Source organism: Parasteatoda tepidariorum, chromosome 5, assembly GCF_982258835.1.
Source record: "Parasteatoda tepidariorum strain Cologne lab strain chromosome 5, Ptep-v5.0, whole genome shotgun sequence".
Taxonomy (NCBI): domain Eukaryota; kingdom Metazoa; phylum Arthropoda; class Arachnida; order Araneae; family Theridiidae; genus Parasteatoda; species Parasteatoda tepidariorum.
In genome coordinates, this window is record NC_141759.1 from 81,787,766 (window position 1) to 81,815,180 (window position 27,415).

General features: G+C 26.4%; 1 protein-coding gene across 5 annotated transcripts; it reads right to left on the minus strand.

Annotated features, from left to right (window-relative positions):
• Positions 1 to 480: 480 nt before the first annotated feature.
• Dip-C (dipeptidase C) lies at positions 481 to 27,232 on the minus strand. Of its 5 annotated transcripts, none has more exons than XM_087164400.1 (16): positions 27,057 to 27,232; positions 23,177 to 23,354; positions 22,650 to 22,777; positions 21,586 to 21,649; positions 21,433 to 21,480; positions 20,834 to 20,895; positions 18,732 to 18,776; positions 15,158 to 15,233; positions 11,945 to 11,991; positions 9,461 to 9,529; positions 8,035 to 8,112; positions 7,645 to 7,793; positions 4,420 to 4,604; positions 2,539 to 2,649; positions 1,285 to 1,368; positions 481 to 703 (listed from the first exon to the last, which is right to left on the minus strand). In XM_087164400.1, exons 1-16 carry the CDS (start codon positions 27,110 to 27,112, stop codon positions 596 to 598), a joined length of 1,488 nt encoding a protein of 495 aa, XP_087020526.1. In that variant the 5' UTR covers positions 27,113 to 27,232; the 3' UTR covers positions 481 to 595. The 5 variants fall into 5 exon arrangements, with proteins under 5 accessions (XP_087020526.1, XP_087020531.1, XP_087020529.1 ...); XM_087164405.1 differs by lacking the exon at positions 27,057 to 27,232 and adding an exon at positions 26,863 to 27,033; XM_087164403.1 differs by lacking the exon at positions 27,057 to 27,232 and adding an exon at positions 26,790 to 27,032.
• Positions 27,233 to 27,415: the final 183 nt, after the last annotated feature.

Here is a 27,415-nt window from a genome sequence, read left to right on the forward strand (position 1 = left end):
AAGGAGTGAAGGCCGTTCCATTAGGCTCAGCTAATGACTGTAGGTAGGAGAATTTTGAGGTTTAGTCAGTCTTCAGGCCATGAGGCTCCTCAATTAAATGAACCGTGAGCCAAGAACCAGTCGCTTTGTCCATTGCGCAGATATAAAAAAAAAATTCTTTGTGCCTCCCACCAGTTTATAACTGGTATGCTGCAAAGGTCTGGGCCTGTCTCTTACGCAGTGGCCCCAGGATTCTACAATCGGCCTTGCCAAGATTCCGAAATGGTCAATTAATTGTTTAGGAGCCTCATGGTGGCAGCTGACGGGGCTTTTGAACCTGGTGTAGACTCTCCTACACCTGGGATGATTAACAACAGCAACAGAAATGCCCAATTTTAAAGAAAAGAAAAGTTGGTCTGTAGAGTTTAACATTTGAGTGTTTTAAAGCGAAATAAGAATATATAATATTGAAAGCATTACTTTTAAAATAAAAATTCGATATTTTTCTGAAAATATAATTTATTAAAACAGACCTGAGTCTGCTTAACAGCAATAAACAATTTTTCTTTTTAACAAAATATGACCTGATACAATCAAAAGTATTTAATAAGGAATGTTACTTCTTTTCAGCCATTAGTGCTTCGATTTCTTCAACGGTTCGTGGCACATCTGTCATCAACTCCATACCATCTTCAGTTATTACAATATCATCTTCAATTCGCACCTAAAAATTATACAATTGTTTGTTCGCATTTTTTTTATTTATGATAAAACTCTGGATCGAAGACTGTGAGACCAAACGTTCCCTATAAGTTGGACATTCTCCAGGCCTAATGAAATTCACTAACATATTTCCGGAATAAAATTTTAAAATAATTTTACAGAATTCCATCCAACATAAATTAGCGAAATTTTAATAATTTAAGTGGAAATTAAGATATATATATATTAATTTTTAAATAACATTGGTTTTGCATTGAAAAATTTTTTAAATATGATTTCCATTCGAAATATAATTTCAATTTGCAATGCATGTCTTAGCTTATATTCTTAGCTCAGAGGATATACATGTGGGGAAATAGCTTTTCCGTAGAAGAGTGTTCAATTGAGATTTCTTTTTAATTAAAGGGTCACCACTATTGGAAAACTTCAGATTTTCTTTGCTAGAAAAGATTTTTTTATGCATAAAAATTATTTCTAAATAGAATTTATGAAATCAATTATTTTCAGGGACCTAGTTACGAGAATGGTTAGCAGCTAGTCCTTTCTACCCAAAAAAGATAATGACAAAAAACTTATACTCACCCCACCGAATCCTCTGAATTTTTCAATAACGTCTGGCACGAGGAATTTTGCTAGTTTTGGATCGTTCAAAGCTTTATCCAGCAACTAAAACAATAACAGATTGATGACATTACAAAATTAAAGAATAAAAAGAAACAGTAAACAAAATGTATCATATAATGTTAATAAGTGGGTTCAATTACACACCCTGTTAGTCATAAATGGAAAAAACTCTTTCAAGAAGAAATATCTTATATTGAAACAATTTAAATAGTTAATAATAATAATTTAGTTTATATAATAGAGTAATATCCAAGCATTTAATATGTCATTTTAGAGTCAGATATTTAAAATTCAATATCAAAAGAATAATTTTGCATTCTTTAAAAGCTAGTTTGACTGTATCTGGTTTAATAATACAGAAATATAGTATATATGGCATGAACTTTACTTTTAGTTAAACCAGGGTGCGTAGCCAAATCTTTAACAAAAATTAAGTACTTTTTAAGCACTCAAAAAATATTTTTAAGCACTTTATACTTTAACAAAATGCAAAATAATTTTCAAAGACTTTATATGATCATGATAAAACAACTAGTTTCTTGATTACATTAGCCATTATAAAATAACCAAGAAATTTTTTGGCTCGATAGCAGAGGGGGGGAAATGAAGCCTGAAATAGAGAATATCTTGCAAAATACAGCAGAGTTGAACATGAGAGTGCAATAAGCTCACCGAACTCAGCTCAGTAGACGCACCTACGGACTCGCAAGTATTTCATCAAACATGTAAAATGTTTGACGCTTTCATACGCTATGGACCAACGGTACACCAAAATAAATTGTAGTTCAATGAATAGTGAAAACGTTGAACAATGTGAAAAGCACGCTTTTGCATAATGTGTGTCGAAAACCGACATGGTAAAGGGAAAAAAATCTCTTTTTGGAAAAGGGAAAATTAAGCACTTTTTAAAAACATTCAATGAAAAAAGCACCTTTAAGGGCTTTTAAGAACAAAAATTGAAAATAAGCACCTTTAAGTACTACTACTTTTTAAAAACGCTACGCACCATGGTTTAAGGCATACTAACTATGATAGTTCTATGCTTTCCTTTGCATAAGAAATTTAAAAGTTAAAAAAAAAATTGCAAAAACTTTTTATGCACTGAATAAAAATAATCTAAGGCAGTTGTTTTGATACCCCTGCAGTTGAATGTAGCATTGTTCTTTTTAAAATGTTGAAACTAATATGAGTATAAAAATTCTTTCATCTTACACAGTCAATGAAGTATATCCCTGGCTCCACTGTTATTACCATACCAGCAGCCAAATCTCTGGCGGTACGTAGACTCTTTAATCCGTCTTCGGCTGGTCGTGGGGGTGAACCCTAAAAAGGCAGAGAAAATATTAAGGGTGCACAGCATTCCTTGGCTACCGATCAAAAAATTAATTGTAAAAAATACATAACTATCATAAAATTTTATAACTGTCTTTTAAATCAATTTCAATGTACTATGAAAAAATATCAAAATGATGACCTTTAAAATTCCAAAATGAAGAGGTTAAAATTCAATGAAACACAAGACAAATAATTCAGCATTTTCATTGTTTCAGTAGAACATTTTAGTTAACCAAAACATGTTCAAGACAAATTTTGTTTCAAGGTTTTTTTTTTATATTAGAAATAAAAGTTTGAAAAAAGTAAAAAGAAATTACAAAATAAATTTTTCCTCTTAGAAAATTGAAAACCACTATTGAGTTTTTTAAAGATGACCAAGTAAGAAAAAATTTGAATGGTTTTTATTTCAAAATGTTATACATATACTATGTCCTTTAATTCTTTAAAATATATTGATCCTTTTGTTCTTATGACACAAAGAAAAAATTAATTAGTTATCAATTGATATAAAAACTGACTTCTTTTTCTAAGTTACTCTTTTGAAAAAGGTTGTGGGTTGTGTGCCCATTAATCCCTTGATATAGAAATGATCTTTGATTGAACTGCAAACAACAACTCAAACGAAATGTTGGCAGAGATGCCAACTGCTCCGGACATGCCAAAATAATTTTAAAAAACGGTAAATAACTACAAACTAACTTTTGCAAATATTTGACTATTTATGCTTGCTTTTTAAAAGGTATAGCATGACAGAAGAACTATAAAGTGGTGAATTATATAAGCCTACAATTTATTTAGAAATAGTGGTGGATAAAAATCTACTAAATTGAATTTATTAAACCAAGAACCACAATTGATAAACTGCCACTTTAAAATATTTATTTGCTGTCCAGAGCAATTTGGCATCTCTGTGTAGAAGATGCCTGAGACACGTCAATTATTGTTTTGACATAAGAAACAAATGACGTCTTCATATATCAAGGGGTTAATATGCTTAAAAACATGTAATACTAATCCCTCATTTTCCAGCGCTTTCTTCACGCTGTTCATAAATCTGTATTTTAAAATTAGTAAACTCACAACACACATAAAAATTGAATTAATTGAAAGTAAATCAAGATTATCTTTAAATAAAACGGGGCAGGGGTGATTGAGAGCTCAACTTGAAAATCCTGAAAATTTCTTGAGCAAAATCCTTAATGACACATTTAAAAAAAAATATGTCTTTATAAATTTAAATCACTGATATTTTCCAAAACAAGAACTTCTAAAAAAATTATATGCAGCATAATTTAAATGAATAATTATGTATAAGTTTACTTTTATCACTAATCACATTTATTATTCTACCAGAAAAAATATTTACAAGTGAAAGAGATGCTAAGTATAAATTCTAGCTCTAATATTTTTAAATAAAATATACAAGATTTTTTATACATAAATGTGATCGATGATTTCTTGAAACTTTTAGAGCTTGGATTTTCGGATAACGGTTAGTGAAAAATCCGGATTTTTTCCGGAGCACAATCGTCTATGACGGGGCAAATAACAAAGGTGGTTCTTTGTGGTCAAAAGAATGCAATTTAAATTTTCTAAATCCCTCATTTTCCAGTGCTATTTTCACACAGTTCATAAATCTATTTTAAAATAAGTAAACTTAAATAATATTACAATTGAGTCAAAATTTCGTATGATTATTTCTATTCTATAAATTCTAAAATAATAATGAATTCAGATAATGAAAATACATAAACCTACTTCAAGATAACCTCCTACATCATGAGTATCTATTCCCATAAAGTGACCTAAACCGTGGGGCATGAAGATCGCTCCCAAGCGAACAGACATCATTTCCTCAATATCTCCCTTCAGCAAACCACCTTTTTTCAATTCTTCCAAATGAACCCGATCAGCCAACTTATGCATCTCAACCCAGTTCACACCTAATTAAAAAATACAGCAATAATTAACATACATTAAAATATCAGTACTATACAAAACAAATGACATTTCTAAGCAGTATTGTACATAGCATGGTTGTTTATGCAACAGAGCTTAAAACGAGCAGTTGTCCATTGGTCCAAAACCACTTAAATCCAACTTGAACTGCCATGAAATAATTATCAATGGTCCAGCAATTGATTTCAGTTAACTGAGAGGATGCTATACAGGTCTTTATTTTGGTTAGTGTTTTTGTCACAAAACGACCTTCCCTACAGTTGTAAAAATTATTATTTTTTTTAATTTCACCTTTTATATTAAATTTAATGCATTAATCTAATCAAAGTGAATATGTAAAATATAATATGCAAAATATAATATAATATGTAAAATATAAGGTGAACATGTAAAATATAATATGAAAATCCAACTTGAACTACCATGAAATAACTATCAATGGTCCAGCAACTGATTTCAGTCAACTGAGAGGATAGTATACAGGTCTTTATTTTGGTTAGTGTTTTTGTCACAAAAGGAGCTTCCTTATAATTGCGAAAATTAATACATATTTTTTTTTTAATTTTGCCTTTAATATTAAATTTAATGCATTAATCTAATCAAGGTGAATATTTAAAATATAATATGCAAAATATAATATATGTAAAATATAATATATGTAAAATATAATATGAAAATGCAATTTGAACTACCATGAAATAATTATCAATGGTCCAGCAACTGAGATGATGGTATATAGGTCTTTATTTTTGTTAGTGTGTTTGTCACAAAATGACCTTCCTTATAATTGTAAAAATTAATTTTTAAAAAAATTTTAATTTTGCCTTTAATATTAAATTTAATGCATTAATCTAATCAAGGTGAATATTTAAAATATAATATGCAAAATATAATATATGTAAAATATAATATATGTAAAATATAAAATGCAATTTGAACTACCATGAAATAATTATCAATGGTCCAGCAACTGAGATGATGGTATATAGGTCTTTATTTTTGTTAGTGTGTTTGTCACAAAATGACCTTCCTTATAATTGTAAAAATTAATTTTTAAAAAAATTTTAATTTTGCCTTTAATATTAAATTTAATGCATTAATCTAATCAAGGTGAATATTTAAAATATAATATGCAAAATATAATATATGTAAAATATAATATATGTAAAATATAATATGAAAATGCAATTTGAACTACCATGAAATAATTATCAATGGTCCAGCAACTGAGATGATGGTATATAGGTCTTTATTTTTGTTAGTGTGTTTGTCACAAAATGACCTTCCTTATAATTGTAAAAATTAATTTTTAAAAAAATTTTAATTTTGCCTTTAATATTAAATTTAATGCATTAATCTAATCAAGGTGAATATTTAAAATATAATATGCAAAATATAATATATGTAAAATATAATATATGTAAAATATAATATGAAAATGCAATTTGAACTACCATGAAATAATTATCAATGGTCCAGCAACTGAGATGATGGTATATAGGTCTTTATTTTTGTTAGTGTGTTTGTCACAAAATGACCTTCCTTATAATTGTAAAAATTAATTTTTAAAAAAATTTTAATTTTGCCTTTAATATTAAATTTAATGCATTAATCTAATCAAGGTGAATATTTAAAATAGAATATGCAAAATATAATATAATATGTAAAACATAATATGAAAATGCAATCTGAACTACCATGAAATAATTATCAATGGTCCAGCAACTGATTTCAGTCAACTGAGAGGATGGTAAACAGATCTTTATTTTGGTCAAGGTTTTAGTCACAAAATGACCTTCCTTAAAATGGCAAATATTATTATTTTTTTAATTTCCCTTTTAATGTTAAATTTAATGCATTTATTTAATCAAGGTTAATATGTAACATTTAACTACTTTATAAAAACGTTATGATAAAATGCCAATTTATATAAAGCTCCATTCGCATTTCTTCATTAGTTTAAATTCATAAATTGTACTCATTAAATTTATTATTTATTTTACATTTATAAATCTTTTAAAAACAATTCAATCATGTATGTGAGAAAACCAATGAAAATTGTGTACAAACAAAAATGTGCCAGTGATAGAATTATCTTATCTACCCCTGCACAAAAATTAACACTTTCTAAAGAAATACTGAGCAGAATGTTCCGCTTATATAGGTATACTATGATAGAGTAATGATATCAATTTCCAGAATTAATCACAAGAGAGTTTATGAGACATAAAAAAATTACTAACAAAGGAAGATTAATTGAACAATCAACGCCATAGGAACAAGTAACAGTAACTTTTATGTTATTATGAACTTTTCTGTAAAACGTTGTTGTTGTTTTTTTTATTCATGCTTTAGTTATAACTAAAAAACTATTTCAATTACAAAATGTTAAAGTTACAGACTGATTACTAGGAATCGCCAAAATTTTCAAAAAATTCCTTTTAAATTTTATGGATTGAACTCATCAACTGTTAAAATAATATTCTCATATAATTCTATTATAAGTTATTCTTATCACTGTTGGATATTATAGTGAACCTGAACCATATTACTGATGAAATTCATCACCCCACTATTGGTTTCTTAAAAACAGTTTTCGAAAGCTAAGTAAAAAAATTCTAATTTAATGTCTAAAAAATTCTAAATTTAATGTTTTGCAAAAAGCAAAATATGCTAATTAAATAGCTATGGTAAATGCTAAAAATTTGAGAGAATAAAAATTTAAGAATTCTAATTTGATGTATAAAAAATTCTAAATTTAATGTTTTGAAAAAAGCAAAATATGCTAATTAAATAGCTATGGTAAATGCTAAAAATTTGAGAGAATACAAATTTAAGAAATCAACAGTTATACACAAAAATTACAAACATAAGTTTCACAAGCAATAAAAAAGGGAATGGTGCTTAAAAAAAAGGACGTCTTGTTATGTAAATTCTGCATGAATTTATATACATAAATTTTTAAAAGTATTTTTGAAATAAGTTAGTAATTAAATACAAACCTCGAAAAACTAGAATACTCACCAGGTTTTACTTCTTTGAAGACAGCTCTACTGGATGCTAAGACAGCATTGTAGATAAGTTTCTGATCTTTTCTAAATTTGCCATTTGCGGGAAATGAGCAGGTAATATCAGAGGCATAGCAATAATACTCTCCTCCCATGTCAAAAAGACTAAAACATTAAAAACTAAATATAATTACAGCAAAAGCAAGTAACACATTATCAAATGAGTGTGAGTCACCTATGACAAAATACAGTGGAAACACTATAATCTGAACTCATTAGAACTGAAACTCTATAATGAAACTCATTACCCAAGAAGAATGACTTTAAATTAATCTTGAATTTTATACTGAACTAAATTATAAATACCCAAGAATTTATAAAAATAAAAGGCAAATAAAGAAATTACCACATATCTCCATCTTCCACAGTCTTATCATTTGGTGCACCAGCATGACCGTAATGCAATGTTGCTCCATTATTTCCACTGAAAACAAAAGTATACAGGATGAGCTAATGCATTGAATGGAAATTTATTAATATTACAATAACACTATTAAAATATAAATATTAAATATAAACATATATATAATAAACATATAAATATTAAAATTTTAACAAAATATAAAAGAATTTGGTAATTTTTTCAATTGAAATATTCATGCAACAGATTCAGCTCAATTTGATTGCTTTAGTTATAATATTACTTCGAAACAATATTATAATTAAAATACTCAATATTTCTAATTTAAATGGTTACAATTATTATCTAATTATTAAAAGCTAATCATACAATAAATAAAATTATAGTTGTTTTTAATCAAGCTTAACATTCTCTATAATTTGTAAAGACAAAGATCAAATTCAAAAACTAGATATAAAATTATTTACATTAGTAACTATAAAAAAAATTTTTATTCCAAATTATTTTATTTTAAACTTTATTACATTAATTGCAAAATAGCGCAATCACGCAACCACATGGATTTATTTGTTGTATTTTTTTTAAATTGATGTTAATTATTGTCTATTTATTATTTTTCATTTGATTATGATGTTTTGATATTTATTTACCTTAAAAACCTATAATCCGGACTTGCAGAAGTCCAGACAATAACTGATATGGGACTTTCCACTGTATTTAAAATATAAATTAATTGAAACATATAAATTGAAAATATAAATTAATAAATTAATTGAAAATATAAATTAATAAATTAATTGAAAATATAAATTAATAAATTAATTGAAAATATAAATTAATAAATTAATTGAAAATATAAATTAATAAATTAATTGAAAATATAAATTAATAAATTAATTGAAAATATAAATTAATAAATTAATTGAAAATATAAATTAATAAATTAATTGAAAATATAAATTAATAAATTAATTGAAAATATAAATTAATAAATTAATTGAAAATATAAATTAATAAATTAATTGAAAATATAAATTAATAAATTAATTGAAAATATAAATTAATAAATTAATTGAAAATATAAATTAATAAATTAATTGAAAATATAAATTAATAAATTAATTGAAAATATAAATTAATAAATTAATTGAAAATATAAATTAATAAATTAATTGAAAATATAAATTAATAAATTAATTGAAAATATAAATTAATAGTTTTAAAAATATAAATTAATTGAAACTGGTTTATTTGTTCTAGCCCCATTATTTCAATTAAAATTAGTTTTGGAAAAATAATTTCACACTCATATTTCTTTCAAAGGAAAAAAATTCATATAATAAGCAAGCTATATAAAATACATATACAATTATAATTCAGTTTTCAAAATCGAATTTACATAAATGATTACCTTCCACATATGCACGTGTAAGACACATGACGAGCTCCTCCATTTAGATAACAATGATGTTTAAAGATACTGAAAAAGAAATAGTTAATTTACAAAAATGTATTACATTAAGTAATAATAAATCAATATTACTTCTTCACATTAATCAATGGAGAATTAAGTGAATAACATTTCGTTTTTAATCAAATAACAACTTGAATATTTTGGATTTCATTTCATTCATTGAAATGTGTTTTGGAATTTGTTTCTAAATTTTAAGGTTGTAAATAATTTGAAAACTTTTATCAAAATTTAAAGGTTTTCAGAGTTTAAAAGAAATTACAATCTTAAAAGTTTGTACCTAAATTCAATATCAAACATTTCAATGAATATAATAATCAAATATATTTCAAAATATTAATTAATTATTTAATAAATAAAGAAAAAGTGTTTACATAGAATGATATGGCGGAATTCCTCTTCTGTAAAGGACCTTTAACAGTAACTTTCAAGATTTTAAACAAACTTCTTGCAAACATATATTTGCTCATTTAAAAGCAGATTTATTAAGAACTTATTATGATTTTATTTTAAAAAGTGCATGAGCTAGACAAATATATTTTGTTATACAGCTTTTAATATTAAATAAGAAGGAAACTTTTATGCATTAAAACTAGATAAAAATATATTTAAAAGTTTTTTTTTGTCCTAGTTATTAATTAATTTAATTCTGTCACACCTAGAAATTGACAGTATACTATTTAAAAAGCTGAGAAAGCGATCTTATTAACTGATATTATAGCAAATTTAGCATAAGTTAGCATAAATTATGTAAAAAACATTATGAACTGATTTGATATTCTTCAAAGAAATCTTATAACTATACAATCTTTGATACTTTCTACAAAAATAAAACAGTTTCATTAAATGTAAAGTTTAATGTAACAAGAGCAGAAGACAACTAAATATAAAGTGAAAATAAACAGTAATACTTGACGTACATATGAAATAAAATAAAAAATATGGTTCATTGTCAGACAACTCTCTGTTGTCTCTGTTCTCTCTCAACATGTCTCTATTTTTCTTCAAAGATTTTAAAAAGATGAGTATGAAATGAGATTTACAAAATTTTGTACAAAGCTAAAACAAAAATAATTTTTTTTTTCTATTTCTCTTTTTTGTTTTTCTTTACTAGGTAATGAGTTTTATAAACTTATTTTTTAAACTTTAAAAGCTATTATTTAATGTGCCTTTTTTTAGATTTCGGACAATTATTATTCAGTAATTTTATTAATTTTTTTAAAATTTGTTTTTATAAGATGTACCCCTGATGAACTTTAGATGCAATGAAGCGCTCACTATTTTTTTTCTTTTAAATATGATATTATGAAAAATAAATAAAGTTAAAATCAAACTCCTAAATTTTAAAAAATTCCAACAAAAAAAAGGCAAATTACCTTAAAAAAGAAAGTAAAACTAGTCACATACTTAGAAAAGTAGATAAAATTAAAAACTTTAATCTTTTAGCCATAGTAGTTAATAAAATCCTCTTTAACCCTCTATAAAGCTGGGGGAAGTATACTTTACCCCAACTTCATTAATTTTAATATGAAGATGAAAAACTATTCTAAAACCTACGATTTGTGCAATCATCAGCAAATAACTTCATGAAATACTCCTCTTTAACCAATTATAAAGCTGGGGGAAGTATACTTTATCCCAACTTCATTAATTTTTATATGAAGGTGAAATACTATTCTAAAACCTACGATTTGTGCAATCATCTGCAAATAGCTTTATAAAATACTCCTCTTTAACCCTTTATAAAGCTGGGGGAAGTATACTTTACCCAAACTTCATTAATTTTTATATGAAGATGAAAAACTATTCTAAAATCTATGATTTGTGCAATCATCTGCAAATAGCTTCATAAAATACTCCTCTTTAACGCTTTATAAAGCTGGGGGAAGTATAATTTACCCAAACTTCATTAATTTTTATATGAAAATGAAAAACTATTCTAAAATCTACGATTGTGCAATCATCTGCAAATAACTTCATAAAATACTATTCTTTAACCCTTTATAAAGCTGGAAGAACTAAATTTTGCCCCAATTTCATTAATTTCATATGAAGATCAGAAATTATTTTATCACCTACAATTTGTGCAATCATCTGCAAATAACTTCATAAAATGCAAAAAAAAAAAAAATGAAGGGTTTTGTTTACATAAATGTTGATAACAAACAGCAAAGGAGCTTTAAAGAAAGAAAAACAACAATGGGGAGTTATTTTTTCTTGAGTGTTATATGTTCAATCATTTGCTAATTTCTCGTCAAGCTGATTTATTTTTATAAAACACTAATTTCAATAGCAAATTTAATTTTTGCTGCTAATTTTATAACTAAATGATGAATACCAATTGGTTTCAGAATAAACTAATTTACACCTATATAGATCAACAATACACAGTAACCATATATTCAGATATGAAATATTCAATACCTTTCTAACTGGTATTCCTTCATTCCTGGTCTAATTTCTTGCATTACCTGTCAGAGAAAATGTAAGGTATGAAGAAATGTAACTAAATTACCAGTTTATCATTTACTACTAAATTAGATCTTCCGTATTCAGATTGATCCTAAAAGATGTTACTACTATATATATATATATAGTAATAACATTTATAATATTGCAGATAATTCTCTGGATTTCTAAGATTAGCAAAAACACATACAATATAAACATTTAAAATATGAAGATATGTAAATAAAAAATAATAGCCAACGAATTGAGAGCCACATTCATTTTTAAAGGAAATCCTCCTCACATGTTACATAGATTACACAGTTGCCACTCAAATCTGGAAAAAAAAATTCCCTGTGTTTTCCCCGTACATATTATACACAATATATTAAGAGGAAAAACACAGTCACTGTGCTCTTTTATGAGCTGCACTGGGTGAACTATATTAGTTATAATTGGTGAAAAAACTTAAGGAAAAAAAGGAACGTACTTAAAACAAATGATGCTATAGTAAATAAACTAGCTTAATGTAGCTGAAATATCATCCTTAAATATCCATTAGATTGCAATTTGAGTGGTTACCATTTTTTATAAGACAATAATAAAAAACAAAATTCCCTGTATTTTTCCAATTTCTAAAGAAAAACTCCTAACTCCCTATCATTTTAGGTGATTTTTAAATTCCCTGTACTTTCCAGGTTTTTCCTGTGGAGTGCAACTCCGGATTAGGTTAAACACTGCTGCATAATGGGGTATAGCAATGTGAAGTATACTATTAACAGATAGAAATAAATAAAAATTAAGAACATTTTTAAAAAAATTTTTAATAAACTATTTAAAATAATGCAATTTTTTTAGTTCTATATCATACTAATGGGCTATGCTCCCTGTTCGCTGATGCTTTCCAATCCCCGAAGATTACTATGCAATCTGAAATAGTTTGCTTCGCAAACCATGCTTTCTTCGCTCACTAAGCTAAATCTATTTGAATTGTATTTGAGCATAAATTATTAACAATTTGAATTAAGTATTAAAATCTCAAAAACTAATTCCTCTTTAAAGATAAAATTTTTTAGTCAATAATAAGTCAAATGAAAATGTGGTCGTGCAAGCCGGATGCGAGATTCGTATCGACCAGCTATCGTTGGGATTTGAACCCGGTTCACCTCATTGGAAGGAGAACATTCAATCCCCTGAGCCATCACGGCTCAAGGGGAAATATAGGCCCATATTTATATGCAGTATATAAGCAACAATTTGTTGCTTATATGCAGTATCTATCAACATAGATATGATTACATATAATCAATATACAGTGAAACCTCCGTTAAGCGGACATTCTTGGGACCAAAAAAATTGTCCGTTTATGAGAGTTGTCCGTTAACAGGAATGGTACCCAAATAACGAAGTTTAACACCTTAAATTGTTTTTAGAATAATTTCAAAGATATAGAAATAGTTAAATAATCTACAATAACTATCTACAAGGATATTTATTTAAACTTTAAAAAATATTTTTTCAATAAAAAGAATATATAAAAAAGATTACATGAAGAAGTCTGATATAAATACATAATTCAAGATGTAGCAATAGATAAAGGAATATAATTTACCTATTAGCACAGATATTCAAGATACACATATGATACCGAATAGGAGCCTTTAGATCTCACTGGGTTTCAATTATTAAGTTTACATCCCATATCACTTGATAAGAAACATGGTTAATACCTCCTTGAAAGTAAACCTCCCAGGATTCACAGAAGAAAAAAGGCAATGCATACTTGTAAGTCATGAGGATCTATGGAGTTGATTATTCACAAAATTGATCATCCATCAAGTGTCTAAATAAATGTTTCATTCATATGAACACCTCAAAGATTATACTTCTGTTCTCTTTACTTAAACCAGTTGTGTTAAATATAGTCTTTTAATTGATAAGAAAATTAAAGAAATTCTATGTGGGGAAGAATCATTGAGAGTATTTACGAGGGGTTCCATAACCTGTGTACTCCAGATGAAAAGATCAAAGATGCCGTTGTCTGAATTATTTCACAAGTGCAGTATCATTTTCTCCCCTTTCTTTACAAAGATAAGGCAAGGAGACAGGAGAAAGATCGATTCTTTAGCAGTGAAATAGCTAAACAAAATTTTTAGTTATGACTAAGGCAAAAAATTTATGTTTTAAAAATGGTGAAAAGTTGCATTTTCCCCTTGCAATTTAAAGCAGAAATAGTTTTTTTTTTCAATTTTAAAAAAAGGTAGTGTCCGGTTTGAAGAGGTAGAAAATAACGTTTCAGAGAAAAAAATGACTGTCCGCGTCCGGTTTCTGGAGTGCCCGCTTTGCGGAGAATGTAAGTAATGGTTTATTCATAGAAATTTCCCGGGGAATTAAAAATGTGTCCGTATTGTGTCCTTAACAGGAGGTTTCACTGTATATGAATACATAATATCATACACATAATCGACAAAGATATGATTTCTGACTCTTGCCAGGCAAAAAAAGTTTCAGAAGAGTTCCAGAGAGAAAATTTTAGAGGAAGGAGTGAAAGATATTAAAATGTCAACTAAGAGTAAAGTGGATTAACTAAATTGATCTAATCTATGAAAATCTGAGATCAACCACATGAAAGCTATACATCAACAGGCTCATAAGATTTGACAGCAAAGTGTTGCATCCCCTAAATTTTTCGATTTTGAGAAAGAATCATGTGAAAATTTCTGTTTATTTTTTATCAATAAAGTTCATTTTTAACTATAATCTGGATGTCTCATTGATCATTAAATACATTATCTATACAGAGTTTCCCAAGTAATGCGATGGAGCTTTTCAGTTTGAATGGTTTTATAAAAATCAAAAAAATATTCGGAGATTTTTATATACCTATTAACAGAAAAATATGCATACCAGAAAATGAAAAGGAAAAGCAATTCAAATTACTCGAGGAAAAACACTAGTTATATGCAATTCTGTGTCTTTAATTAATTCCTTATCTGTTTTATGCTTTTCTATCTCTCTTTGCTGGCAAAGTATAAGGAACAAAATGATGCATCAAAAACAAGAGGAAATGGAAGAACTAAACAAGAACGTAATATTACATCAAAAACTAAATAGTACCATATTGAATAATATTGCATCTAAAAACAGATGACAAGTTTTCATGAGAAAGTTTAATAAAATTAAACTCACCACTTTGTGAGCATCACTGCTCAGTTTATTAACGTATCGAAGAACTTCTAGTTCAAGTGGAGTTTTAATGACTCGACTAAATAAGAAAATATTTAGGCAATTAATTAACTGTGACTTATGTAACAAAAATAAATAATAGCACTATTAATTATATTAAGTTTAAAAATCAAAACTTTTCAATTCATTTTAAAATGCAAAGGACAATCAGTCTTAATATAACTAATAAATTTTAATGCAAATTAGTACATTTCTTAAATTTAAATTCACAAAAAATTTTAAATACTAAAACAAGAAAATTATTTTTTTTCCTTTTTAAAAAATATCCCCAACAAAAATGTGATTTTACGAATTGGTGTGGATGATATTAAAGGATAGTTTTATTTAGTTTTCATCAAGTTTTTTAATTTTTAACAAGCCCTTGTTAACTATTGTGCCCTAGTCAACTATTTATTAGAAAGAACAGTGACATTGCTTATTTTTATATTGTTGTTATCTGGGCAATTCCATATGTGACGGAATGACATTTTGACTTGCATGATGACAATTAATTGAAGTTTCTATGCATCTAATTTCAAATAAACATGATTTTTTCTCATGCATATCATTATTATAGGTATAATGTGATTCATAAACTAAAAAAAAAGAATTTTGTATTTTTTTTATTTTTAATTTTATGAACTTTTTACTTGCGTGACGGAATGACATTTTGGCAACCAAGCTTTCGGCATGCCGCTTGGAACTGGTAGCTTCTGTGAATTTTGCAACTATTATTTTCCTGAACTATTTTTTACTTTTAGTATAATGTGTAAGCAATGTAAATTGTGAATTTGGAAAATTAACCTCAGGATGGCTAGCAGTTATTAACATCTATTTGCTGTGACGGAATGACCGTGACGGAATGACAAAAAGTTTAGTGGAAGAAAGTCTTCATTTAAAAAAATTTTTATTAATATGTAAATGATAAACAGAATGTAACAGATAAACAGAATTAATATTTACGTAAGAATCAGTTAAAATTTCAACAATTTGAAAATTAGGTTGTCTCAGAAGAGGTATTATATCTAACTTGCCAATGTCACATCTTATCTTCGTTCTCAGGAAATTTATGCATAAATCAATTTTTGTCCCATGTTCTTTAAATACTTTAACATCTAAATCGTCTTTGTTTATCAAAGTAATTTGCGCTGCATATAAATGTGCCTTCTTTTTTTTCGCAGTATGGGACAATGATTAAAGAGCCGACCGCATACTCCTCAATCATATTTTCCATTTCCTCTTCAAAAGGCTTTTCAAATCATACACTTGGTTTTGGTTAAAATTAGAAAGCATTCCAATTTTGATGATTCGCTTCTCAACTACATGAGCATCTAGTGCAGGTCTCTTGTTCCTAGCAATGCTAATGTAGCAAGTGTCTAGCTGAAGTCATTCTCTTTTGCCCTCTCTTAAATAAGAATAGCTGGACAAAAACTAAACTTCAACGATTTGTTGCTTCGACTTTATGAAATCATAAAATTCTTTTACATATTATGTGCCGTTTTACAGCAGCCAACATCTTGTTTGGCCTTTTAGAACAACATCACAATTACGTGGTATTTATAGGCGCATGTGCTGTGAGGTATTAATGAAATACACTTAACAAAAATGAGAATAAGAACAAAAATGAGAATAAGAACAAAAATGAGATAAGACACACTTTACATCAATATATGCTTCTTTATGAAAAGCCTCTTTTAAGGCCATAAGTATATATTGCATCTGCACTCTTCGTTACTCTGTCAGAGTTTGTATTATGACTGAATCCTTCATACTTGGGGGCTTGTAACTAACATCATCTTGACAGTAAAATTTTTTTAACCAAATTAAACAGCTCATTAACATTACTTTTCTCAGTTTCTTTTGAGTTCGATGTTAAATACTTCCCACATAAAGACTGAATTAATTTTTTTTACCTCTATTGGTGATTTTGGAAGTGAGTGTACAATTTTTTTTATGGCTTTACCAAGACTCTGTAGGAATTTGTATAGGGAATTTAAATTATTTGTATGTGAAGAGATTGGTAGAATTTGATTTTTTCTTTGTTTACACAATCTCCGCACAACAGCGTTTGCACTTCTGAGTTTTTTAAGTCCAACTTTTGTCGCGGAAGCTTTCTTCTCTGCCTTTCTTTCTCTGTTTTTTTTCTTCATCATATCATGGGGATCTTGGTCTTTTTCAACATTTTATCTGTCTTTCAACAGCTGTTTTAGCCATTAGGTTAATTGGAAAAAAAAATTCCCTAGTTTTTGACTAAGCTTCTCAAGGACTCGTTTTGTCATTCCATCGCCGAAGATGTGTCATTCCGTCACGCTAATTATTGGAAGTTAATAATCAAATGCATAGAATTTTACAATTTCTCATTGATTCTTATGCCACATCTGCTTTATATTCCAAAATATACACATTTTCATTCAAAAACGCAGTTGCTATTTAAAAAAATATACTAAAACATGTGACGGAATGACACAAAAAAAAGTTACTTTTATTTTATATATTAAACTTAAAATGACTTAAAGGCTATGTTTTAAATGTTTAAATTTTGTACTATATGCATATTTTTATCAAAATATTGCAAAAGAAAGATACATTTCTTTTATTTTATAAGTATTTTTCAAGAAAACAATTTGAGCACAAATGTGAAGAATTCACTTGTCAGCCATGTGATTACTTTAGAATGCTGCCAGATTCAAAAAACTTAAAATTATCAAAAATTAAACAGTAATATGTAGACTTTGGCTATTTTTGAACATATTTTTGAAATTAAAATATGCAATTCATAAAAAAAAAATTTCACTTAAAAGTTGACACTTTCGTGGAATTGCCCATCTATTGAACATTATACTGGCATATTAATAAAAAAGAATAGAATGTCATTTTTCTATTATCACGTCTTTTTACATTTATTTAAATTGTTACAATAATAAATAACATTTCTTGCCTTGTTATGAGCCCAATTTTAAAAAAAAATACTTTCTCAATTGATGATTAAATATTAAATTTTAATATAGATGAAAAATTTAAACTTAGTCCTAGCTTTATACCTTGTTAAAGCAATTTATACTTACTATAGCCTTAAAAGCAGTGCATAATCTTTCTTATTATTATGACATTGTAGCACAAAAATATTATCCTATATTTAAAACTGCAATCAAAATTTTGATAACCTCCAAAAAAATCCCTAAAAATGTTCTAAAAAAAAAACTTATTCAAAATGAATTTTTCTATATTAAGGCTATTTTTATTTAAATTCCCTTAATAAGAATTTCATTCTGAAATGTATATAATTTTTTAAAATATGTATATTTATCAAAATCAAGAAACAAATCTAAAGTGGGGGAAAATACTCAAGTATGCAAAAAAAAAATTTTCTAAAATGTAAAAACATGTTCTAAACCTTGAAAAAATTCATTAATTTATGTACCAACGCTACCAAAATCTGATTCTTTAATCATTACATCATTTAAATTTTCAATGACTCTTCATTTAAAAATTATATCATTCATATTTAACATTTTCTAATAATTAATTTAATACATACCATTCAACCATTCTTGGGTAAAGACTTGTATTATCGACTTTAAAACTGAAAAAGAAAAGAAAATTATTAATTTTGAGTATAAACATACTTTTAAATACTCTATAACTACAGTTCCAAACCCATGATCTACAACCCTCAAGTAAACTTCGAGCTGTGAGTGAACTCGAGTCAGGAGTCCTTTTGTTCACTTGATTTTAACTAAGTGAATACAATATTTCCTTCCCAGAAGAAATATTTCTTAATTCTTCTTGCACAATATTTTTCACACATTATTTAATAGCATATGTGTATATTTTATAGAAGAAGAAAGAAGACAGGTGCAAGAAGATATGAGCCTTATGTGTAGCCAAAGTAGGATAAGTAAGTAAGTAAATACATATATAAATATACAATCAAACCCACTATAGTGAACTATCTGCAGACCCAGCAAGAAGTTTCATATAAATGATAGTTCATTAAATCCAAAATAATTGAAACTTCCAACATAAAGTTGGCTCTGTTGTTACGGATTCTTTTAAATCTGATAATTTGAGAAATAATACCTCTTAGTACCTTGACACTGATAAAACTGAAATTGTTTTGTAGACTGAGTACCTCAAATCTGAAGTCTTTGCGTTTATCGCATACAGAGATTCGTGGTTTGCAGGTTCATGGCCCAAAACTATGCGTAAATCTAAAACGTTAACTAAACATTTTAGATTTTTAGTTATTTATTTATATATATATATATATATATATATATATATATATATATATATATATATATATATATATATATATATATATATATAGTTCAAAATATATAGTCAATATATATATATAGTCAAAGTTCAAAATGAAGATAAAACAAAGGAAAATTACAGACATATGAAAAAAGGGGGGGAAAGAAAATTAATAATAAAAAATTAACAAACAACTTCGGAAAAAAAAGAAGAAAAAAAAAGGATAAAAATTTCTTAAAAATTCAGAAAATAAAAGATATAATCTTTTCATCAGCCCACATGATTATATCCGCAAAAAAGAGTGCTTCCTGATATTGTATCAATATAGCCAAAGCAAAATATATCAATGCAATAGTGTGAGGAGCACTCAAAAAATTTTTTACAAAAATTACAACAAATAAAATAGAACACAATAAGTAAAAATAACACAAAAAAACAGAAAATAATATAAAGAAAAAAGAGAATAAAACATAATCTATAAAGCGAGTAGCGAATTCAAATGTACTTACATGAACAGGAAATTTTTCAAGAATGATTTAAAATATTTCTATAACAAGATTGCCAGATTGCAAAATATGAAAACAAAAGCGCAAATTGAGCGTGACTAAAGGAGTTTTGTTTTAAAGTGCCGTTCTTACTGCATTGCTGAAGTGTGTTTGATTTGCTAGCTACCAAGGATGGGCCCGAAAATGGATGTGCGTAAATATAAGTGCCATAAATAATTTTAGAAAATAAATATTTATTTAAGAAAAAAATAGAAAATAGCAAAGGGAAACATGAATTGCCTGTTTTGCATGTAATTTTAGCCACGGTTTTGCCCGAAATGGATTTGCACATGGAAAAATTATATCAATTAACAAAGAAATCTTTTTAGTAAATAATTTTAGCCACGGATTTGCCCGAAATGGATTTGCACATGGAACAATTGTATAAATTAACAAAGAAATTTATCAGTCAATAATTTTACCGACGGATTTGCCCGAAATGGATTTGCATAAGGAAAAATTATATAAATTAACAAAGAAAAATTTTATTAGTAGTATCTCTGTATGTATATATATATATATATATATATATATATATATATATATATATATATATATATATATATATATATATATATATATATATATCCAGTATAAGACAGATATTTAACAACAATGGATAACTTTTGATTATAGGAAATAAATAATCTTTAAGGTGTAATTAAAAAGCAGTTACTGTGAGTTGAATTCAAAGTTTAAAGACATAAAGACTCATGAACTATACAATGATTTACAGATAGTTTTGCATAATTATTATAATATAATACATGGACAGAGGTAATAAATGGTACCAGAAACTAATGGTAAAAAAATAATTACATATAAAAAGACTTACTCGGAGATTCCCTCAAATACAGCTTCATGCGTCTCATTTCCACTATCACTATTGATACCTTTCTAAAAAGGACAATTCTTTTTAAAAGAGACATATCACACGTATTATTATTTTGTACTATTAGAAGCCACTGTCATATTCTGAAATCGGTGAATATAAGCCTTGAACAAATCAAGTTTTTTCCAAGGATATTTTTTAATTCTGATTAGAAATTTATTAAGAAAAAAATCCTGTAACATTTTAATATGTATTTTATATATATTTTATAATTTTTTAAATATTTATATGAATTTGATTTATATTTATATTTCATACATAAATTTCACACCTAAATTCTATTGTGTATCTATGTTACATACATAACATAAATATATAAAAAAAAACTTATTATGGTCCCAAAATATGCAGTTCTTCAATTTTGAAATATATCACTCTACAATAATATATTTATTTGATACCCAAAATATTATTGTAAAGAGGTTTACAGTGAGTTCTAAATTTTTTAATCAATTTTTTAAATTTATTACTATAATTAGCTTTAGCAATTAACAGAAAAATAAAAGCATCAAAAATAAATAAAAAGGAAAATAGCTACATACTAGAGTAAGGAGTACATCTGGTGCCAAAGATTTCAAAACAGCCGCGATCTAAATTAAAATTAAAAATATTTTAAAATACAGTAGTTACACAAAGACAATTCTTTAATATAAAAATAAAACGAATATTAAACTTGTTACAAATCAGAAACTTACATCATTTACATAATGGACTTCATCAACTGAATATCGATTTTTAAAATGATCCAAAGTATGTAGCCTAAGGTATAGATGTAAAGTAAAATATAAACAATATTACAACAGTAATATACATAATAAATAATTTTTAAAACTATCTTATGAGTTACATTATAATAATAGTTTCAAATATAGGGCAAAATTAAGGGTTGTCAGAGGGTGATTAAATATAACCATCAAAAATTAAAAAATTGACCGACAACCTAAATTGCCCGTCTTTATCCTCAAAAATGTACCCCATTTGCCTTTTATTATTTTTTTAATAAATATCGAATTATTATGAATATTTTATTTTTATAATATACAAAAAATCCCTTTACTTCATCATTACTTTTTCATTTTTATTCCTTTTCAGAAATGAATCATTTAACATTTACCATATTTTGAGAAATGTTTTAAAAGAAATGTCCTATATTATTCATATTAACAGTTAATTTAATGGCTTAAAATTTTCAATTTTTGAGAAAGTAAATAAATTGTAAAATTAAGTTATTAAATCACCGATACATCAAAAATAATTGATGATGGTTTGAAGAAAATAACACTCTTATTTAGATAATATGCAAAAAAGATTAAAAAATGTGTGCTTTTCGAGAATCCTCAGGTATTTTATTTCAGGAATACAACAAATGGTTGAATTATTAATAAAAAATTTGAGTTAAATTTAAAATATCCTTTTTGTATTTTATTTCAATGCATATTCTTAAAATTTACTTGTTACGTTTAATGAATACAGATATTAAGTAAATTATTTTTTTAACCAAATTAAAAATTTTATACCTTAGAGAAATTTTTTGGGAGGAAATTATTATGTTAATAATTATTAATTACAATTACTATTATAAAACTAGTATTTTTCAATCACTCATTCTGAATAGCAAACATAATATTGATTTAAAAGAAAAAAAAAGGTTTCTAATGTAGGAAAGACAATAATTTTGGTGTAAGTAATAATACTGTAATTTGTGTTAAATGTTCAGGGTGTAATACTCTTAAAATAAGTGTTGAATGACAGCAATTACTTTCCCATCCAAACTGCATAACTCTCAGGAAGTTTAGGGAAAAAGAGATAAGAACGGAAACTGTTTACGTCTATGGCTCCAAAACAACCAGGTTCCAAAACTCCAAACGCCCAGTGAAAAAAAGATTCCTAAAAAATAATCAATATACAACAATTGATCAATTGTAAACAGAGCATATAACCAAATTTTTTAACATAAAATAAGTAACTTTTAAAGACTTTTTAAGCACTCAAAGTATATTTTTAAGCTTTCTTTCTTTTAATATTTATTTAGTATATATTTATTTAGTATTTAAATTTGGAAAAAAAAATAATAATTTTATATGAAAATTTAACAATTCACTAATTTACATTAAGGTTGGTAAGGTTAAAATAGATTAAGGATTGGTTAAGTATATTGTTATCAATTGAAATAATTATATGAAATTATAATATTAGAAGACATGGGTTTGTTCTATTTAAGTCAAAAATAGTTAATTTTACAGCAATCAATTACAATAGTAAAAGATATTGCATGAAAATTAGTACCTGCCGAAACAACTCTTCATGATCTGTACAATATCTCGTTTTGGAATCACCGCCTTCAAGAACAATAATGCTTTTTCCCAAATTAAGCTTCTTCAGTTCCTGGCAAACACGCTTACGGTTAAGGATATGGAGATTCATCGAAACTGGCAAAGTGCGCAACCCCAAAGAAAACATTGTCCTAGAAAAAATTACAAATAAAGATAACAAATTACACATCTCATTCTTTTTAATAAGATGTTTTAATAAGTTTTTAAAAAATTAGATTCACTATTACACATGCGCTTATCATTTTTAAATAGGAGTCCTAAGTTTGATTTTAAAAATATCAGTTTTATTTATTGTACATAAGACACTTTATTATCCAGAAGAAAATTTCTGATATTTAAAATTCTTGTAAAAATATATGTTTTGCTGTGAAAGCCTTAACGTTGTAAATTCATAGTGTGGTCAGTGTTCAGGGTTCGCCAAGAGGGCACACTTTGAAAAAACCCGCCTGGGTTTTATTGGGTGGGCCCACCTTGAAAAAACCCACTTGGTGGGTTTTTTCACAAATTGGTTTTTTGAAATTTGGTTGAAAAAGAAGTTTCTCATAATACTATCACTGGACACATTGTGGAAGTTACAAATATTTTTGAAATGTGCATCAAGCACATGGATTGGCAAATGAAAAAACTGCTTGATGCCCCAATTACCAAAAGTTCATATTGTGACCATGTAAAAACTTATGCCAATAATTACCATAATTATCAAGAGATTGCTCTTGAACATCAAAATGAAGATTATAATATGTCAAAAATATTAAATAATGTTGGGCTTTACCAATAAACTATCAATTTGGAAAAACGGGTATCAATTCTTTCTGAAGCTTTAAAAAAGCTTCAATTTCAGAAGCTGTGTGCATATGCATCCTGGATCCCAAAACAAGGAGACAATTTTTAAATGATGAACAAGAGCAATTAACAGAAAACTGTCTTTCTAAGCATCATGAAGAATTTCTGCCAGGTGTTATGGCATTCAAAACTTCCGATCTGAAATACTTTCCAAAATCAATGATGCTTAACACCATTATTCAACAATTTTCATCAAAAAATAGTGGAAAATTATGGCAAAAAAAAAATTCCAAGCTTCCACGAAATTTCTGCGAATTCTTTTTTCTTTACACACAGCACCAGCATCCTCTGTCTCTATCGAAAGACACTTTTCAACTTTTGGTTTGGTGTGGAGTAAACTACGAAATAGATTTGGAATAGATAAAGCTACAAAAGTTGTAAAAGTGTATCACCATCTAAGAGAAAAATGTAGACACTCTGCTGTAATAATAATAATAAATAAATAAATTGACTATTTTTTAAAGTTAATTCTTAACATCTGCTGACAATTTTTAACTATTTGGAGAATTATCAACATTAAAAACAGTTAAAAATTAAAATATTATTTTTAAGATTTTTAAGTATTGTTTTTAAGATTTCATTTTAATATAATTTATTTTGCTTCTTTTAACCATGTTTAAAAAAAAATTGAAAACAAACGGAAATTTTTTTTTCTATTAATTGATACATTAAACAACAATTAACAAATTAAAAGTTTTATTTTCTGGTTTTAAAAAAATAAGCTAAAACTTTTTATACGTGCTCTTTTATAATTTTAAGATTAATTTGTTTTTAGAAATTACAAAAGTAAAACTTACCTAAGAATGCAGTCTTTTTTCTAAGGTAAAATATTTGAAAAATGGGACAAGTAACTCCTTATAATTATATGTAATTTTAATTTCACTTTCTATTAATCGTATTATAAAAACACGGAAGACCATTAAATATTTATTCCAGTTTAATTTTACTATAGGTAAAAGTCAGATGAAATTTTAGTTTTTACTGATTATAAATATTTATTGATTATAAATTTGATATATATTATTGTGCTTCAGTTAAAAATCTTGAAACGTTGTGTATTTAACAATAAAGATTCAATCATGTATTAGTGATAGTACATTATTTAAACTTATTTTAATTTTATTATATGCATTTTACATAAATTTTTTGGATTTATTTCTGTTTTTAAGCTTATACAACACTATTTCATAAATAAAAATATTTTCACAGTAAAATTTTAAAGTTCATGAGCACAAAATGAAAAAAAAAACAATTTCCCCGGGTTTTTTCAAATAAAACCCAATTTCCCCCGGGTTTTTTCAATAAAACCCGGGCGGGTTGGGTTTTTTCAAACCCTGTCAGTGATTAATGAAAAAGATACAGGAACATGAAGAAATAATAGAATTTTATTAAAGTAAGTGACGGAGGCCCAAAAATCAGAATTTTACATGCTCTGGGATAGATAGAGAAGAGAGGATTGACCTTGGAAAGTGAGTTTTTAAATCCTTCTGGACAATCCTATATCTAACGTGGGACTGATCAATTTTCCAAGCAACTAAAGACACATCATCCTTACTGCATTAAAATTAAAACCAGCTTCTTGAGATGAAAATGTTAATTTTAGAACTTTAAATGATAATGCTTGTAAGTTTATATCGTTTAACAAGAACAACACAGTACACCTTGGGACATTTTTATTTTTGGTCATAAATTTTAAATTATTTTTTAGATTCAGATAAATGTCAGTATCAGCTAACCTTGAAACATATTTTGATTCTATTGATTAAGCAGGTAAAAAGTTATTAGAATTTTTATTTTTTGAAGCATGTTTTTTGACTTTAATATAAAAGTTTAATTAGTAGTAGAATATGAAGCAAATATTTTCCATTAATTTTTCATAGTTCTTAAAGAAAATGCAGTCTAAAAAAATTTTTATAACTGTTACATTCTATCTTAAAAACTGTCTGAAAACATAAATTTCATTTCTTATTACCACATCTGAGATAATAACAGAAATCTTACGTAAATATTTTTTTTTTTTTTTAGTTTTTAAGGTAGAGAGAGGATAATTTTATTTATTTTTTTTAAACATCACTAAAAGACGTACTCATTTATATTATCAACACCATTTTAAAAATACAAAGCTACTTCATAAAGTAATATTCAATTGTAGATTGAGTATATTAGAACTTAACAATTATTAAAATTACGTACATAAAATTTTAATAGATATCTATAAATTTATTTTTTGCTTTGGTTTAGCATTCATTTTGAAAGAATCATACAGACTTTTACCTTGTTATTGGAAGGAAATGAAGAAAAATATACAACATCTCAATTTTTAATGATAGAGCAAATACATAGTTTTTTCCTTTCTTTTTTTAATTAGATTTCTTCTAAGATATAGAAAATAAAGACAAACAATTAACAACACCAATTTAATTTGCAACAGATCTGCTTCGTAAATTGTAACTTAAATGCAAATTTTGAAATAAAATATTAAGTCTATACCAATATTATTGTAAACCACACAAAATCGGTACTATATTCATTTACACTGATTCACAAGCTAAAACCAAATTCTAAACAAATTCTTATTATAAATATAGAAATACATACAATAAATATTTAGCAGCTACACATATACTTGAAATCCCAACTCCTGCCTCAATATTTAAAACACTAAAATGCGTATTTAAATTTTAATATAGTTTATTTGAAAAGAAACCTCAATCGAAAGATACCTAATATTGTGCAAGATTTATCTTGAAAGTGATAAGACTGTGATAATTTAAAAGATTAGACACTCTTATTTACTTTCAGTTCCTTATAATACCCACAGCAACTCACATGCGTTTAAAAATTTTATTCCGATTAAAAGCTAACCACGAAAAATACCAGTTTGATGAAAATGTAAAAAATGACAAGTAGCTTGTTTGTTTATTAAAAATATCACATCACCTTAAAGTGATTATTTCTGTTTCCCACTAAGAGCGTTTAAAGTAGCTCACCTTAAATTTCGAAATTTGATCAGATGCCGTATACAAAACAGTTTCACCTGAAACATAAATTAAATAAAAGCATGAAACTTTTAAAACAAAAATAAAAGAAGGCATCAATGTAATTCAAAAATATTTCTCGGAAGGTAATTTAAGAAATTAATTTTCCTTAGATTTTTGTTAAGGTGGCAACAAAATTTTCACTGGCCAAAATTTAGCTCAGCTCATCCCTTCATCCATCTCTGGTTTCACTAAAAAAAGTAATGTTTCTTCGAGTTTTATGAATTAAATTTCACTTGCAATTCAAAACTCACATTCTAGTAAATAAAAAGTGCAGTTGTATATAATTAATCATTCATTGATATAATTAT